Raw genomic sequence first — 19,501 nt, 5'->3', positions numbered from 1 at the left:
ATTAACCAACACATTCCTTTATTTCTACAAATGAAATGGTATATTTTTTAAATCTCCTATTTTTTTTTCTTATACCAAGTACTACTTTTCAAATCACTTAGTGAAATGGCCAAAATTATTTCATATGAGACTCCCATACAACTAGGTAAATGATGTTGTACTTCTCCCCTTCCATTTCTAATATTGATTCTTGGCAAAATTAAATTTAAAATGTATATTTTTATATAATACATATATATAAATACATATTTAATATATAAATATAATTTGTATTTAGTATGTAATTAGAATTTAACATAACTTTTATATATTAAATATAAATACACATCTAAAATCCCACCCCATAAATATTATATATTTTACATATTAAATAGACATATAGACATATAACCCCATCCTATATACATATTTGAATGAAAAATTAAGCTTTCAAAGACAATCATAACTTTCATCTCTGCTGGTAGGAGTCAACACAGGGACCAGCTTTCTAGTGAAGGATATGAAAATTGTATCAAAAGGGACATCTGGGTGACTCAGCCAGTTGAGCATTCAACTCTCAATTGTGGCTCAGGTCATTATCTCAGGGTGAGATCGAACCCCACTTTGGGCTCTGAGCTGAGCATAGAGGCTGCTTAAGATTCTATCTGTCTATCTATCTATCTATCTATCTATCTATCTATCTATCTACCTATCTACTTATCTACATATCTATCTCTCCCTCCACCCCTGCCCCCACTCGTGTTCTGGAGCTCTCACTCCCTCTCTAAAAAAAGAAGAAAGAAAATCATATCAAAAGACCTAAAATGTTCTTAAGTTTGACCCCCCCCCATCCCAATTCTGAAAATTATACAAAGGAGAGAATCATAATAGGACACACATATACAAGAATCAAAACATCCACTGAAGTAATTAGACAGCCAACTTACATGTGCAGCCTCAGTACACTTCCTAATACTGAAGCCCAGAGGCAGACAGACTCGCCTGCCCTGTCACAGGTCTCCCCTCCCAGTGTCTCAGAATAAGAGCCCGCCCTCTGGTAACAGTGGTTCCTGGGAGAAGAAGGTGTGAGCCACCAGCCCAAGCCTTCATTCCTAACATGCCTATTACATACGTCACTGTACTCCAGAAGAAGGCCAGGACTGTTACCGTGGTGGAAGGCACCCTCAGGGGGTGTGAACAAGTGCTCTCTCATAACATGCCATGATACTCGTAATATGGAAAACATGGCAACAGTCTACCTGTCCAACAATAGAGCAATGGACAGGTAAACCCTGGTAGATCCATATGGTGGGATACTTAAAAGTCACTGAGATTCTTAAGTTCCACATGTGAATGAAGTCATACGGTGTCTATCTTTCTCTGACTGACTTGTTTCACTTAGCATTATGCCTCTAGATCATCCATGTTGTTGCAAATGGCAAGATCTTATTTTTTTAATGGTCGAATAATATCCCATTATATAATAGAGACCATATCTTCTTTATCCGTTCATCTGTGGATGGACACATGAGTTGCTTCCATATCTTGACTATGGTAAATACTGCTGCAACAAACATTGGGGTGCATATATCGTTTTGAATTAGTGTTTTCATTTTGTTGGGTAAATACTCAGTAGTGGAATTACTGGCTCATTTGTGGAATTTAAGAAACAAAACAAACGAACAAAGAGAAAAGAGACAAGCAAAAAAACTGAGACTCTCAACTATAGAGAACTGGTGGTTACCAGAGGGGAGGCGGGTGGGGGGATGGGTGAAATAGGTGATGGGGATTAAGGAGTGCACTTGTCATGATGAGCACTGGGGGTCGTATGGAAATGTTGAATCACCATATTGTACACCTGACTAATATAACACTGTATGTTAATTATACTTGAATTTCAAAAGTGAATTAATTTTTTAAAAAAGAAATGTGATGCACTATTAAAATTAATTTTTTGATGTTTATTTTTATTTTTGAGACAGAGACAGAGAGAGAGACAGCACAATGGGGGTTGGGGTAGAGAAGGTGGGGGACAGAGGATCCGAAGGGTGCTCTGCGCTGACAACAGTGAGCCCGATGCAGGGCTTGAACGCATGAACCACTAGATCATGACCTGAGCCAAAGTAGGATGATCAATCTACTGAGCCACCAAGGTGTCCCTTAAAATGAATTTTTTTTTAAAGTCCATAAAATTCACATTGAAGATAAATACTTGCAGACATGGAGAGACATTCACAATGCATTATAATGCCACCCATGCCAGAATATTATAGTAATTAACTGTGACAGAATTAATGGTCACTGATTTTGTTGGTTTGCTTCTCTGTGGTCTATGTTTTCTTCATTCGATACATAATAATTGAGCAACCGGAAGATGGGGAAAATTATTTTAAACAAAGATGAGTTTTTATTTAACAATATATTGGGCAACAAAGGGAAAGGGTGTGTGTGCGTGTGTGTGTGTGTGTGTGTGTGTGTGTGAGAGAGAGAGAGAGAGAGAGAGAGGACTGTCCCCAACTTTTACAATTAACTGTGTGTTCATTTGTACTGGCAAGGGTGGGGGACAGGCGAGCAGGTTGACAGTGGATCTCCTATGACAAGCTGCAATTCCATTTTGAGGAAGTGCTGTAATAAAATGTAGTCTGTGGGTCATTATTGCATAATGCGTAGTGCCCAAGCATGGGTTCGGTTATGGCTTCAGGGATTATAACAAGCGGCTTTTGCGACCTCTACTGGCCATGGCTGGTAAAGCCTAACTTTCTTCAGGGAAGTGGTCAATTTTCAGCATGATGGTTTTTGTGAAGATGCTAGCTAGGGAGAGAAAGGAGGATTGCTTTTTGCTGCAATTCCAATTGCAATTGTATTTTCCTTTAACTAGATGTATGAATGACCTATAGCAAGTACATGATTGAGGTCCACACTCTGATAAGGACGTGGAACTAAATAGAAAATCCTCTAGCCCCTTCCTACCCAGATCCTACAATACTTTGAAATGACAAAGAATCTTGCTTGGAAGTACAAACTGCTCTGAGATTTATAAGAGGAACAACAACAGCGAGAAAGAAAAAAGAACTGTGGACAAGAAAATAAAAATAGAGGGGCGCCTGGGTGGCGCAGTCGGTTAAGCGTCCGACTTCAGCCAGGTCATGATCTCGTGGTCCGTGAGTTCGAGCCCCGCGTCAGGCTCTGGGCTGATGGCTCAGAGCCTGGAGCCTGTTTCCGATTCTGTGTCTCCCTCTCTCTCTGCCCCTCCCCCGTTCATGCTCTGTCTCTCTCTGTCCCAAAAATAAATAAACGTTAAGAAAAAAAAAAAGAAAAAAAGAAAAGAAAAATAGAAACAGAGACAGAATAGAACAAAATGGTTCCAAATTTTATCTTGGACACCAAACATGCAAAACAGCCATGATGTTTTTTTGCAAAGTAAAGTGAATTTGACCAAACATATAAAAATATGTAATAAAAGGACAATAATTCAAACAGTGTAGCTCTGGCTTCAGATCAGGGAGAACATGGGAATGGGATAAAATGCTAAAAAAAAATTATGTGGGAATTTAGTGAATTATAAAATCATATAATCATCATATTAAATGATGATTTTCAACATGGCCAAAGAATTATATTATATCCCTATTTCTGGCCCTTATAAGCATATTATCAAAGTCAAAAACTCTTAAGAAAATAACTGGCAGATTTTACTGTGTAAGAATTATAAATGGTCCTACCTCAAAAAAAAATTAAAGGACATATTGAAATTTTTAAAAAATTGAATCATATACACACAGGAGTTAATATACTTGATATATAGTAAGCATTTTTGAATTGATAAAAAAATAAATAGTACAATTGATAATTGATATATAGACAAAGTACAGAAGCAAGCAAATCACACGTACAGGAAAGTGGTAAACAAAAATATACGAGACCAAAGACAGGAGAACAAGTTCAACATCACTAGTCACTGAAAGAATGCAAACTAGTGTATAACCAAGGTGTAAGCTCTATGAAGTAGGACTCAGAGAATGCGATCAGAAATCAACCCTAAGAGTGCTTGGTTGGCTCAGTCAGAAGCATGCGACTCTTGCTCTCAGGGTTATGAGTTCAAGCCCCACAGTGGGTGTAGAGATTACTTAAAAATAAAACCTTCAGGGCAACTGGGTGACTCAGTCGGTTGAGTGGCTGACTCTTGATTTGGGCTTAGGTCATGATCCCAGGGTCGTGCGATCCAGCCCATAAGCATAGTACCTGCTTAAGATTCTCTCTCTCTCTCTGTCCATCTCCCAGCTTCTCTCTCTAAAATAAAAAAATAATAATAATAAATAATAATAAAGTCTTAAAAAAACAGATGGGGTGCCTGGTTGGCTCAGTCAGAAGAGCCTATGTCTCTTGATCTCGGGGTCATGAGTTGGAGCCCCACACTGGATGGAAAGATTACTGAAAATAAATAAACTTAAAAAAAAAAAAGTCAACTTTAGTTTACCTTGCTCCTGTTTATCCAAACTCCAAACGAACTCTGTAAGGCTAGGGGTTTTCTGAATTTTCATATTACTCTCTGATTAAAAAAAAAAAAAAAAAAGAATAAAAATAAAATAACTCATACTATCACTTCTAGTCACAGAAAACATTCTGATCTCAGTAACTAAAATGTCCAATACTGTGTAATAGTCACTGATGGGGTTTTGGAGTGGTGGGAGGTCCAGAGCTGACAGCCAGAAGAATTCTTGAGGTGTCTTTGATGCAAAAGGAACAGGACCCCTGGGCAGAAAGAGCTGCACTGGGCTAGTGAAGAGAGACTGATTATATACTGTGGAGATGGGAGAGGTAAAGGCAAAAGGGAGGCCTCCAAAGGGGCTTTCATATGCTAAAGAGGACTCTTAAGACGCCAATGGCCTAGCTAATGTCAAGCTAAGGTTGTTTTCCCTTGGTAAGGCATTAACATTAAGACAGGAGGGAGTTGGGGCGCCTGGGTGGCTCAGTCCGACTTCAGCTCAGGTCGTGATCTCGCGGTCTGTGGGTTCGAGCCCCGCGTTGGGCTCTGTGCTGACAACTCAGAGCCTGGAGCCTGTTTCAGATTCTATGTCTCCCTCTCTCTGACCCTCCCCCGTTCATGCTGTCTCTCTCTGTCTCAAAAATAAATAAAGGTTAAAAAAGTTTTTTTTTTTTTAAAGACAGGAGGGAGTTCCTGGAAGAATGTTATACTTTGTATTTGCCTCAAATATTTGTCAAGGGGCTGCAGGTCTTATAGAAATTTAATTTTACCTGCCATTTCCTTCTTGCCTTTGTCCCCCACATCACTATGGAGGGAAGGGCGATGTTGGGGCTCCAGGAAACTGAGTCTATAGGTTTCTGGAGATTAAGCTATTGATAAGATTGCCTTTTTCTTGTAATTTACTAAGACATTTGTAAACTAATGGAGACTCATGTCCTGCATGGCTATGATCTGTATCAGTTAACCTTCTCACCTTTTGGGCACCCAGGAGTACCTGAGGAATGTCACACATGTCCCACCTGGGGGGTGAGGGGTGTGGGATGTCAGCTTGCCTTATGCTCCCTCATCAGTCACAACCCTGATTTCCATCACAAGGCAAAGCTGCTCCTCTCCCCTAGTTCAGTCCTGCTCCAGATCAAGTGATTGTAGTAGAAACAACATGGGGGGGGGGGGTTCTCAATTTCCTCACTTTGTACTTTTACCAATCACGCAGGATCTTTTCTGCCCCTCGTCTCTCACCTCTGTCTGACCCCTCTGGCATGGCTGAAAGAGCATAGTTTAAAGTATGCTCTTTCAGGGGTGCTTTACGGATTCTTCAGAGAAACACACACACACACAAATACCCTACCCTAACTGCTGAGGATATTCGGATGCATGCAAAGTCATCTCTGCTGAACGATTGGCCAGTTGCATATGATGCTTCCCTCAGGCCCTGGACATCCATCATCACTTCTTCCAGCTTCTTTCTCTCTGCTCCTCAGTGGGGTCCTGTTGGACAGGATATAAGAAAACCCTGAACCGACGCACTGCACTGGGGTCCACATCTGGTGAACAAGATGTGCACGCCTTTGCCCCATCATCAGTGAAGATGTAATTACTTCCCAACGCAGCCCTCTACTTTGCATCAAACCTCCAAACATAGACTTTTCTCAAACCTGGGGCCAACACCACTCCCCCTCAAACAGCAGAGGGCCATATCAAGCTGAGTGTCTTGGAATGTCTCTCACTAAGCTTGATGGAGCACCCCAATGCCTAGCCATGGGAGAGCGAGAGTGGAACTCACAATATACCAACAACACTGTCCAAAGAAATCTTTACTGTAATCTCCAGGCTACACTTCTTTTCTTGATTTTTTCAGTGCTTTTAACAGGCTGCAAGAAAGTGGGGAGCTAAGAATAGTGAAGCCAAATCCTACCATGTCCTTCGTAAATCCTGCCCAAGAGGCCCAGCACCTCACTTGGGAATGTGGGGATTACCACACAGCCTGGGGCCTCAGGCAAAGCTGAGTCAGACACAATCCCGTTTTAACAGCCTATCATAAACATAAACCATTAGACATCATCTCTCACCTTTCATACTGGCAAAGCTCTAAAAGAAAGGTGTACAAGAAAGCTCAGCAAGGGTGTGGATAAACAGGCACTTTGATACATTGTTGGTGAAGGTCAATTTTGCATAATTGTATGGAGCAAAACAATTTTAAACGAACATTCCCTTTGATCTCATCATTTCTTTTTATGGAATTCGCCGGAAAGAAATACCAAAACAGTACCAACAAGATGTGTACAAAGTTCATTGCAGCATGGCCTATAATAAAAGATTTGTAAATAACTCTACTGAACGACAATAGGGAATCATTCACGACATAGGTGTAACCAAAAACAAGAACAGTTGCCATGGTTCCCTCTTCTAGGTCAAACAATTGAGGAGTTGGTCCTTTCTTTGAGCCTGTTGATTTAATCAATGAAAAATGCTGGAAATAGCTCTTCTGTAAAAGTTCAGTAGCTTGCCAAGTTGGGATTCAATCTAATTTAGCTTTAAAGCCCTGGAATATGTGTAGACATACTCATTTTTCTCATGGCAGTAAGGTAGACACTCAATGGAGACATGTTGAATGAATGCTTTCCTGTGCATCATTTCCACCACTATCATCTTTGAAACAGGATTCTAATAAGATAGTCTTTGTGTCAATAAAAACCTCTCGTAAACAGCAAGTCAATATTATTAATTACTGGGGCACCTGGGTGGCTCAGTCGGTTAAGCAGCCAACTTTGGCTCAGGTCATGATCTTGTAGTTTACGGGTTTGAGCCCCACATCAGGCTCTGGGCTGACAGCTCAGAGCCTGGAGCCTGCTTCCGATTCTGTGTCTCCCTCTCTCTCTGCCCCTCCCCTGCCCATGCTCTGTCTCTCTCTGTCTTTCAAAATTGAATAAATGTTAAAAAAAAAATAATATTAATTATTAATATTGTATTAGAATATATTGGTTTTTGTTGTGGAAAAATCTAGGGTGCTGATAGGGAGAACAAAGGCAAAATAAATGTAGAAAAAATTTAAATCTCCTTACAACCTACAGCCCATTGACAAGTCCTTGAGACAGGCAGGGTGACCTTTCTCCAAGAAATCAACTGCCTCGAGGTTACTACTTTGCTAGAAGCAAAAAGCAACCTGAGCTTGACATTGGCCTGACCTCCAGGATCCTGTAAGTCTTCTTTAACACATAACAATCCCTTTGGAAACTTCCTTTTTCTCTACTCCCTTCCCCAAGATATGTGTTGGCAATCATCCTCCAAATATATGGCCCACTGATATACATCTGAAGGGTCTCATGACTAATATTTTCCTGGATAGTAGGAAATAACTTTTTCTTAACAGCAGCTAGCCCCTCAAGATCCTGAAAACCTCGCTTCCAAATTCCTTAGAGACTCACACTACCCCTAACTCCCTCCCAACTTAAAAGTATATAATCAATCACTCCATAATCCCAGTGCAGTTCTTTCTGCCCACAGGTCCTGTCCCTGTGCTTTAATAAAAGCTACTCTTTTCCACCAAACATGTCTCAAGAATTCTTTCTTGACCATTCACTCCCAGACCCCAAAACACCACATCAGTACCATTGCTCTTTTAGAAATGCTCTACACCATATGGAAGCTAAACTGATGAATAAGTGAATACTAAGTAGCCCCTTGAGAAGGTTCTGTGGGCTTCCTGGGGTGAGGAAGTTCCATGGTGATTTATTACATTATGATATTAGTCACTCTGATAAGCAAAAACCTAATCTTTTATTAAAATGAGGTACTGTACACATACATACAGACAACACACATGTGGGTACCATTTACGTCAAGAACCAAACCTGGGAAATGAAGAAGGGCATTATATAATCATTACAGGGTCTATCCATCAGGAAGAGCTAACAATTATAAATGTCTATGCGCGGAATACAGGAGCCCCCAAATATATAAAACAATTACTCACAAACATAAGCAACCTTATTGATAAGAATGTGGTAATTGCAGGGGACTTTAACACTCCACTTACAGAAATGGACAGATCATCTAGACCCATGGTCAATAAAGAAACAAGGTCCCTGAATGATACATTGGATCAGATGGGCTTGACAGATATATTTAGAACTCTGCATCAGATAGCAGAGAATATACTTTCTTCTCGAGTGCACATGGAACATTCTCTAAAATAGATCACATACTGGGTCACAAAACAGCCCTTCATAAGTATACAAGAATTGAGATCATACCATGCATACTTTCAGACCACAATGCGATGAAGTTTGAAATCAACCACAGGAAAAAGTCTGGAAAACCTCCAAAAGCATGGAGGTTAAAGAACACCCTACTAAAGAATGAATGGGTCAACCAGGCAATTAGAGAAGAAATTAAGAAATATATGGAAACAAATGAAAATGAAAATGCAACAATCCAAACGCTTTGGGATGCAGCGAAGGCAGTCCTGAGAGGAAAATACATCGCAATCCAGGCCTATCTCAAGAAACAAGAAAAATCCCAAATACAAAATCTAACAGCACACCTAAAGGAAATAGAAGCAGAACAGCAAAGACAGCCTAAACCCAGCAGAAGAAGAGAAATAATAAAGATCGGAGCAGAAATAAACAATATAGAATCTAAAAAAAAAAACTGTAAAGCAGATCAATGAAACCAAGAGTTGGTTTTTTGAAAAAATAAACAAAATTGATAAACCTCTAGCCAGGCTTCTCAAAAAGAAAAGGGAGATGACCCAAATAGATAAAATCATGAATGAAAATGGAATTATTACAACCAATCCCTCAGACATACAAGCAATTATCAGGGAATACTATGAAAAACTATATGCCAACAAACTGGACAACCTGGAAGAAATGGACAAATTCCTAAACACCCGCACACTTCCAAAACTCAAACTGGAGGAAATAGAAAGCTTGAACAGACCCATAACCAGCGAAGAAATTGAATCAGTTATCAAAAATCTCCCAACAAATAAGAGTCCAGGACCAGATGGCTTCCCAGGGGAATTCTACCAGATGTTTAAAGCAGAGATAATACCTATCCTTCTCAAGCTATTCCAAAAAATAGAAAGGGAAGGAAAACTTTCAGACTCATTCTATGAAGCCAGTATTACTTTGATTCCTAAACCAGACAGAGACCCAGTAAAAAAGAGAACTACAGGCCAATATCCCTGATGAATATGGAAGCAAAAATTCTCAATAAGACACTAGCAAATCAAATTCAACCGCATATAAAAAGTATTATTCACCATGATCACATGGGATTCATTCCTGGGATGCAGGGCTGGTTCAACATTTGCAAATCAATCAACGTGATACATCGCATTAACAAAAGAAAAGATAGGAACCATATTTACCTGTCAACCGATGCAGAAAAGGCATTTGACAAAATTCAGCAACCTTTCTTAATAAAAACCCTCAAGAAAGTCGGGATAGAAGGAACATACTTAAACATCATAAAAGCCATTTATGAAAAGCCCACAGCTAACATCATCCTCAATGGGGAAAAACTGAGAGCTTTTTCCCTGAGATCAGGAACACGACAGGGATGTCCACTCTCACTGCTGCTGTTTAACATAGTGTTGGAAGTGCTAGCATCAGCAATCAGACAACAAAAGGAAATCAAAGGCATCAAAATTGGCAAAGATGAAGTCAAGCTTTCACTTTTTGCAGATGACATGATATTATACATGGAAAATCCAATAGACTCCACCAGAAGTCTGCTAGAACTGATACATGAATTTAGCAAAGTTGCAGGATACAAAATCAATGTACAGAAATCAGTTGCATTCTTATACACTAATAATGAAGCAACAGAAAGACAAATAAAGAAACTGATCCCATTCACAATTGCACCAAGAAGCATAAAATACCTAGGAATAAATCTAACCAAAGATGTAAAAGATCTGTATGCTGAAAACTATAGAAAGCTTATGAAGGAAATTGAAGAAGATATAAAGAAATGGAAAAACATTCCGTGCTCATGGATTGGAAGAATAAATATTGTTAAAATGTCAATACTACCCAAAGCTATCTACACATTCAATGCAATCCCAATCAAAATTGCACCAGCATTCTTCTCGAAACTAGAACAAGCAATCCTAAAGTTCATATGGAACCACAAAAGGCCCCGAAAAGCCAAAGTAATTTTGAAGAAGAAGACCAAAGCAGGAGGCATCACAATCCCAGACTTTAGCCTCTACTACAAAGCTGTAATCATCAAGACAACATGGTATTGGCACAAAAACAGACACATAGACCAATGGAATAGAATAGAAACCCCACAACTAGACCCACAATAGTATGGCCAACTAATCTTTGACAAAGCAGGAAAGAATATCCAATGGAAAAAAGTCTCTTTAACAAATGGTGCTGGGAGAACTGGACAGCAACATGCAGAAGGTTGAAACTAGACCACTTTCTCACACCATTCACAAAAATAAACTCAAAATGGATAAAGGACCTGAATGTGAGACAGGAAACCATCAAAACCCTAGAGGAGAAAGCAGGAAAAGAACTCTCTGACCTCAGTCGTAGCAATTTCTTACTTGACACATCCCCAAAGGCAAAGGAATTAAAAGCAAAAATGAACTACTGGGACCTCATGAAGATAAAAAGCTTCTGCACAGCAAAGGAAACAACCAACAAAACTAAAAGGCAACCAACGGAATGGGAAAAGATATTCGCAAATGACATATCGGACAAAGGGCTAGTATCCAAAATCTATAAAGAGCTCACCAAACTCCACACCCGAAAAACAAATCCAGTGAAGAAATGGGCAGAAAACATGAATAGACACTTCTCTAAAGAAGACATCCGGATGGCCAACGGGCACATGAAAAGATGCTCAACATCGCTCCTCATCAGGGAAATACAAATCAAAACCACACTCAGATATCACCTCACGCCAGTCAGAGTGGCCAAAATGAACAAATCAGGAGACTATAGATGCTGGAGAGGATGTGGAGAAACGGGAACCCTCTTGCACTGTTGGTGGGAATGCAAACTGGTGCAGCCACTCTGGAAAACAGTGTGGGGGTTCCTCAAAAAATTAAAAATAGACCTATCCTATGACCCAGCAGTAGCACTGCTAGGAATTTACCCAAGGGATACAGGAGCACTGATGCATAGGGGCACTTGTACCCCAATGTTTATAGCAGCACTCTCAACAATAGCCAAATTATGGAAAGAGCCTAAATGTCCATCAACTGATGAATGGATAAAGAAATTGTGGTTTATATACACAATGGAGTACTACGTGGCAATGAGAAAGAACGAAATTTGGCCCTTTGTAGCAACGTGGATGGAACTGGAGAGTGTGATGCTAAGTGAAATAAGCCATACTGAGAAAGATACCATATGTTTTCACTCTTACGTGGATCCTGAGAAACTTAACAGAAGACCATGGGGGAGGGGAAGGGAAAAAAAAAAAAAAAAAAGAGGTTAGAGTGGGAGAGAGCCAAAGCATAAGAGACTGTTAAAAACTGAGAACAAACTGAGGGTTGATGGGGGGTGGGAGGGAGGGGAGGGGAGGTGATGGGTATTGAGGAGGGCACCTTTTGGGATGAGCACTGGGTGTTGTATGGAAACCAATCTGACAATAAATTTCATATATTGAAAAAAAAAAAAAACCTGGGACTAGGTTACAGGTTTCTGTTATCTCTTGATTTTAAAATAAAGATTAGGGGAGCCTGGGTGGCTCAGTCTGTAGAGCATGTGACTCTTGATCTTGGGGTTGTAAATTCAAGTCCCACATTGGGTATAGAGATTACTTAAAAATAGAATCTTAAAAAAGTAAAATAAATAAAAAAGTTAGAAAGATTAAAAACTGAGATGCTAGGTAATTTTCATACAGATGGAAAAAATACAAATCCCAATGGATATAGACCTGGATGATCCCAAAACAGTGGCTTGTAGCTATATTCTGCTTTTTAAATTTTCCAAGTGCTCACAGGGCACCTATTCTCAACTTGCTTAGGCATTAGAATCACCCGTGGGGACTTAGTTCACAATAGGAATTCCTGAACCCCACCTTCAGAGTTTCTGACCTACTTAAGTAGGGACCAGATATTTACATTTATACAAAGGTCTCAGGGACATCTGATGCAACTGGTCTGAAGACTAACTTTTGGGAGATTTTAACAAACCCATCCCAGTAAAAGAACATCAAGGTTTTTTTTTTTTTCGGTTTTTTTTTTTAATTTTTTTTTTTCAACGTTTATTTATTTTTGGGACAGAGAGAGACAGAGCATGAACGGGGGAGGGGCAGAGAGAGAGGGAGACACAGAATCGGAAACAGGCTCCAGGCTCTGAGCCATCAGCCCAGAGCCTGACGCGGGGCTCAAACTCACGGACTGCGAGATCGTGACCTGGCCCAAGTCAGACACTTAACCGACTGCGCCACCCAGGCGCCCCAGAACATCAAGGTTTTTACCCCTACTTTGCATCATCCTAGCTGTGTGGCAAATCATTGCATCCTGGAACATCAGTTTCCTACAAATAAATACCATAGAATTATCAGAACAGTGTAAATAAAGAGCTGTGAGAAATGGCAGGACAGAAAATATTTTAAGGACCAGAGAAGACCTCACATCCCTCCTCCCATTTTCACAATGCTTTATTCATACTTCTTTTGTGATACCTCAACATTATTATATGCTCATCATATTGTCCCTACATAAATATAAATTCCTAAAGAAATGGATCACTGGTTTTTCTTTGTATCCTCTATTGTACCTGGCACAACTCTTGCAGAGAAAAATAGACATCACTTATAATAGTTACTATTTAAAGGTAAAACTTTGAACTTACTTTTTAGTTGTTTTTTAATTTTTTTTAATGTTTATTTTTGAGAGAGAGACAGAGCATGAGTGGGGGAGGAGCAGAGAGAGAGGGAGACAGAATCCGAAGCAGACTCCAGGCTCTGAGCTGTCAGCACAGAGCCCAACACGGGGCTGGAACCCACAAACGGTGAGATCATGATCTGAGCGGAAGTGGGACGCTTAACCAACTGAGCCACCCGGGTGCCCCTACTGTTTAGTTCTTTTAAAATCAGTAACGAGGTGGAAGTTGGGGGGCCACCAAAAGACTTCGAGACCAAAGAGGGATTGTACTGACACTTTATTCTCCATCCAAAGCAAAATTACACAATATCCAGCTTGAGATTTTTAAACGCGTGAGCACATTCGGATCTCCCACTTTTGGTGGAGGGAAGCAGGCAAGAGATGCCTAGAATCTGACACTGGCTTGGGAGTGGGGGTCAGTAAAAAGCTTTTAGAGCTGCTCTTAAAGGACAGAAATGGTTGGCTGTAATAAAGTCCACTAACTCTTGAGACAGCTTCAGTGTGCAGATAACCAAGAAGTGCTTAAAACGGTGGACACAGAAAGTTCTCCCAGTAGCTTTGGAAGCGTTCCAGGTTTTATTTGTTGCCATTTATGAAAATAATCCTTGGGGAAAGACCATACGCAGATTTAGCATGATTTAAATACAACAGACATCAGTCTCAATTTGTTAATCCTATTTGTGCCCTAAGCTTGGGGAAAGATCCTTTCTCATTCTAAATATCAAAAAGCTTCAAACCCATAAAAATGATTTTGCCCAACATCCTCCCAGAATACTTACGCGTTATTTTAACTTGATAATCAAGTTTTGATATTGTCCCGTCACTGGGGTCCCTGGAGTCACACAGACTCCAATTCTGATTGTAGTTTTCCTGTTGTGTGACCGGGATAAATTAAACCCCACGACCCTCGGGATGGAATCTGCAAATGGGTATCACGCCTTCCTTATCTCATGGACTCGTTGGGAGGACTCCGCGCAGTGATGAGGTACTGAACGCGACACACTGCAAGCGCCCGCTAAAAGCTCAGGCCACGGTGAATGATCAGTGGTGTTTTCCTAACGCCTCTGAGCGCCCCCCCCCCCCCACACACACACACACAAGGGGCTTAATGCAGTGAGCTGGGAGGCGCAACCGGGTGGGTGAAGCCAAGCTTTCTCAGCGCGACACTCGGCCCGGGAAGCCGGACGCCGCCGCCCGCATCCCACGAAAGACCTCGGATTGTAAGGAGACTCCCAGAAGGCGCCGGGGGTTTGGGGCGTGGCTAGCGGATGCCCGCGCGGAACCTAAACTCCGCGGCCCGGTTTCTTCCGCTTCCGCCGGGACTCTCTGCAGAGTGGACCGATGCGAAGGCGACTTCCGGGGCGGCCGTGTCCCGGGAGTCGCCGAGATCGCCGCGGGGAGCCCGGCGCGGCCGGGTGCGCGTGGCCATGTGGCGGGTGCTGGCTCGCGCGGGGGCGCCGCTCCTGCGAACGCAGCTGTCAGGTGAGGAGGCCCCTCGGTCACTCAGAAGACGTCCCCTTCCTCCCCAGCGCCAGTGCGGCACCTCGCCAGCTCCGGGAAGCCTCTGCCGACGGTTACCGAAGCGCTGGGTAGGGGCCGCGCTCCCCCGCCGCGGGGACTCGTGGCGAAGAGCGGCGGCCACCTGGGGCGGGGGTGGGGGGGTCGGCTCCCGGAGACCCCTGCTAGCGGGCTTCTTTGGGGAGCCCTGAGCCTGTGAGCCCACATAGTGGAACCCGCGGCCCACTATCAGGGCACTCCGTTAGGAGTGACCGGTCCAGGTTGTGCCGGGCCCAGGTCTTGTCGCTTTCATCTTTTAATTTGATTTGTCTTTGTAGATTCCTGGGTCGCCCCGCCCGCCAGTGCTGGCCTGAAGACGCTGCTCCCGGTGCCGGCTTTTGAGGGTGAGAGCTTGTGTCAGTTTCGTGTTTTTCTCTGATGGACCCTAGAAGAGGGTAGGTGAAGACGTAGGAGGGTTCTTGTACTTCCTATCTCCATTCACTCGCGCAGTAAACTTGTATCGAGGGCTTACTGTATGCCAAGTGTTCTGAACACTGGGGATACATCAGAAAACGAGAGAGACCCACAATGTGTCATGGGATGGGTCCCGTATGGCCTACCAACTGGGGCGCATGGTCCACCCTCAGCCATGGCTGATTGGCATCAAATTTGAACTTTTGATGTTCTCTCTAAAGGATGTCACATATATGCAGTCATATAACAACATATGTGAAAAGCATTGGTTTATTAAATACAAACGTTAAGAAAAACCTCGATTGTAAATCTAATTGACCATATCTTTTATTTTTCTTTTAAAGTTTATTTATGTATTTTGAGAGAGAGCGTGCACCAGGGAGGGGCAGAGAGAGGATCCCAAGCAGGCTCCGCGCTGTCACCACAGAGCCGGATGCAGGCTCGAACTCACAAACAGTGAGATCATGACCTGAGCTGAAATCAAGAGTCAATACTTAACCAACTGAGCCACCCAGGTGTCCCTAATTTACCATATCGATAATATTTTGGAATTCTCAAAAAAAAAAAAAGCATCCTTGACCTCTGAGGGCTTTGGCTTCTGCACGTAATTGTTAAACGACTCTGTGCTCTGGAAGTACATATGGACTTGTAGGTGAGAGAAAGCATCACTAAATTCCTCTGTAGCTGCTTGTAGAAACTGGAGGAGAACGGGCAGTTTCTGTAACCCTAAATAGCCCATTAATAACTTGGTATTTCCTTGAAGGCCCCTGTTTTGTGTTTGACTCCGTGGCAAAGCCATGCTTGTTTTACTATAGACCTGTTTTAAATGACTTAAAAGTTGTAATTTTTTTCCTCCCAACTTGTCAGAACGTTTGATAGGAAAGAAGGATGCAGCACGTCTGGCCTGCATTTCAGTCCACCTGCCTTCAGTGCCGCAAGCTGTTGCCCATTGTACGCAGCATACAGGTGTCAGCGTGAAAAGCCCTGTAGAAATAGAGCACAGATCAAAGGATTCCTGGGTTGCAGGTTTCTTAACAAGAACATGGCAGAGGGGCGCCTGGGTGGCTTAGTTGGTTAAGTGTCCGACTCTTGGTTTCCACTCAGGTCTTGATAGCGTGATTTCATGAGTTCAAGCCGCACATTGGGCTCTATGCTGACAGCGTGGAGCCTGCTTGGGAGTCTCCTCTGCCCCTCCCCCGCTCACACTGTCTCTGTCTCTCTTAAAATAAATAAACTTTTTAAAAAATTACAAAAAAAAAAAAGAATGTGGCAGAGGAGAATTTATATATTTTCATATTCATTGTAGTAAATATTCTTTCCACTACCCCCATTAACATCCAGAGAGGCCATGTAGTATTTTGAAGGAAAAAAAAAAAAAGTCATACAGTCTGACTTTGCTGTTTTCACTGAATGGCCTAGAACAAATTACAAAATGTCTCTAGGCCTCACATTCCCCTTTTATCAAACGGAGCTTTATTTTATTTTATTTTATTTTATTTTTTTTAATTTATTTATTTTTGGGACAGAGAGAGACAGAGCATGAACGGGGGAGGGGCAGAGAGAGAGGGAGACACAGAATCGGAAACAGGCTCCAGGCTCTGAGCCATCAGCCCAGAGCCCGACGCGGGGCTCGAACTCACGGACCGCGAGATCGTGACCTGGCTGAAGTCGGACGCTTAACCGACTGCGCCACCCAGGCGCCCCTCAAACGGAGCTTTAAAATAGTACCCGCCTAATGTCCTGTTCCATGATCTGGGTGTGTTAATGTGGGTGTGTTTATGCAGTCATTTTGTGATAATTCACTGAGCTGTACACTTTTTATTTGGCCCTTTGATTATGTGTGTTAAACTTGAAAATGTTCAAAATTTTTAAAAAGGGAAGCCCTAAGAAATTCCTAAGCTATAAAATCGCTTTAAAGATTAAATGAGATAGTGCACATAAAGCATTCTACTCCGTGTCTAGCACTTGGAAACATTAAAAAAAAAAAAAAAAAGTTAGTCTTAACTCTGTGACATTCTTAATCTCTGTACCTTCCCAGTGGTCTCTCTTCTAGTTTCAGGCAGAGAGTGCATTTCGTTTGAAGGTTAAAACTGCGCATCTTCAAAGGTTCAGAAGCGTCTCCGTTAAGTCTTGTCATAACCAAAAGATTCCAGTTGACACTGGAAAAAAAAGCATTGGCAGGAAAAACCCAATATGCTTCTGGAATTACTTTTCAGTGGTAACTTCAAGACTTTCACTTGATTGTTACAAATCTTTCTAGGAAGAAAATGGATCCTTCGAAATGTGTTGTTGTATTTATTCTTGGTTGTGCTCTTTTTAGATGTTTCCATTCCTGAAAAGCCCAAGCTTAGATTTGTTGAGAGGGTTCCACTTGTGCCAAAAGTCAGAAGGGAACCCAAGAACTTGAGTGACATACGGGGACCTTCTGCCGAAGCCACCGAGTTCACAGAAGGCAGTTTCGCAATCTTGGTAAGTGAGTTCAGTGTCAAGTGGCTATAGGATGGAAGTCAGGGATTAGCAAAATCTCGTGCTCTTGGAGTTGTTCTCTTCCTCCACAGGTGTTATTGGAACTGCCACCATTTGCTCTTTGTTTTATGTTTATTTTTGAGAGAGAGACAGAGACAGAGCACAAGTGGGGGAGGTGCAGAGAGAGAAAGACAGAATCTGAAGCGGGCTCCAGGCTCTGTCAGTACAGAGCCCGACGCTTGAACTCACAAACCATGAGATCAGATCATGACCTAAGCCAAAGTTGGATGCTTAACCGACTGTGCCACCCAGGCGCCCCCACCGTTTGCTCTTTAAAATGATGTGCGCTACCCAGTAAACATTTGAGTTCTCTTTTTTTTTTTTCGTGTAGAGTGCAGATAGTGTAAAAGCAGGAAAAGGAAGAGGCTACCTATTTGGCCCCTATAATCATACTGTGAAATCTTCTCAGACCTCTGCTAGAAATAAAACTACCCATGACTTAGGATGTGGGACAACTGTTTCCTTACTCAGGTAGCTCCCATGAAGACTTGATGTCAGAAGCTGCACAAATGGGTGTGAACTAGGATTGATTTCCCATCAGGCAGCCAGAGCAGTATTTTACGGTCCTTCCCACAGCCTGCGTGAACAGCCCCGCCAACCTCTCAGAACCTCATGCCCAAGCCCTGTCCCTTAGTCTGCTCCAGTCACTCTGGTTTCTGCTCCAACTCCCCAAGCCCCTTACTGTGTCAGGGCCTTCACATACCCCATTCCTCTGCCTGTAACTGTTGTCTGTTTTCCCTTGGCCACTTCCTACCATTCTGGCCTCAGCTTTAAGTGTCATCCTCAAAGAGGCCTTCCCTGGTTATCCACTAAAATGGGTCCACTCTTGTTCTCATTTAGGCTTTTCCTCCATGGTTCTTACTAGAACTTCTATTTCTATCTTTATGTATATCATTGAAGCCGCAGTTATTATGAAAGAGCCCATAAAAGATACCTAAGTCCCCACGTGTTTCTAATTGTTTCATCTACTTTTAGGCACTGGGTGGTGGTTACCTCCACTGGGGCCATTTTGAAATGATGCGCCTGACAATCAACCGCTCTCTGGACCCCAAGAACATGTTTGCTTTATGGAGAGTACCAGCCCCTTTCAAGCCCATCACCCGCAAGGGTATGGGACAGCGCATGGGGGGAGGCAAAGGTGCCATTGATCACTACGTGACTCCCGTGAAGGCTGGCCGTCTCATAGTAGAGATGGGTGGGCGTTGTGAATTCAAAGAGGTACAAGGTTTCCTCGACCAGGTGGCCCACAAGTTGCCCTTCCCAGCAAAGGCCGTGAGCCGTGAGACTCTAGAGAAGATGCGGAAAGATCAAGAGGAAAGGGAACAGAACAACCAAAACCCCTGGACCTTTGAGCGCATAGCCACTGCCAACATGCTGGGGATACGCAAAGTCCTGAGCCCGTATGACTTGGCCCAGAAGGGACGGTACTGGGGCAAGTTCTATATGCCTGAACGTGTGTAGTGAGAGTGGGAGAACTAAGTGTACAAAGGCTGCTGAGAGAAAGAATCTACGCTTTTATTCCCATCAGCCTACCCTCCAAGTCTTCGGGTAGCTCTGATATCTAACTGAGGAGCAGTGTATGAGTAAATGAGTTCTGAAAGATTGTACACTATCTGCTGATTTTTTTAAGTGCGTTGTATTTACATCAAATAAAGTTTGAGGATCATCTCAGGAAATAA

At 42.4% G+C, this 19,501-nt stretch overlaps 1 protein-coding gene and 1 long non-coding RNA gene across 2 annotated transcripts; one reads left to right on the top strand and one right to left on the bottom strand.

The window, feature by feature from the left end:
• Positions 1-3,871: 3,871 nt before the first annotated feature.
• LOC123380623 lies at positions 3,872-14,556 on the bottom strand. Its single transcript, XR_006586639.1, has 3 exons — positions 14,105-14,556; positions 5,814-5,953; positions 3,872-4,269 (listed from the first exon to the last, which is right to left on the bottom strand). It is a non-coding gene; the product is annotated as an uncharacterized LOC123380623 (long non-coding RNA).
• Positions 14,557-14,647: 91 nt separating this feature from the next.
• Positions 14,648-19,501, top strand: MRPL16 (mitochondrial ribosomal protein L16). Its single transcript, XM_023239870.2, has 4 exons — positions 14,648-14,807; positions 15,161-15,226; positions 17,617-17,765; positions 18,798-19,501. Exons 1-4 carry the CDS (start codon positions 14,753-14,755, stop codon positions 19,281-19,283), a joined length of 756 nt encoding a protein of 251 aa, XP_023095638.2. The 5' UTR covers positions 14,648-14,752; the 3' UTR covers positions 19,284-19,501.

Source organism: Felis catus, chromosome D1 (assembly GCF_018350175.1).
Source record: "Felis catus isolate Fca126 chromosome D1, F.catus_Fca126_mat1.0, whole genome shotgun sequence".
In the NCBI taxonomy this organism is placed as follows: Eukaryota; Metazoa; Chordata; class Mammalia; order Carnivora; family Felidae; genus Felis; species Felis catus.
The sequence above is the reverse complement of the archived record's forward strand: the minus strand, read 5'-3'. Positions and strand labels throughout refer to the sequence as shown.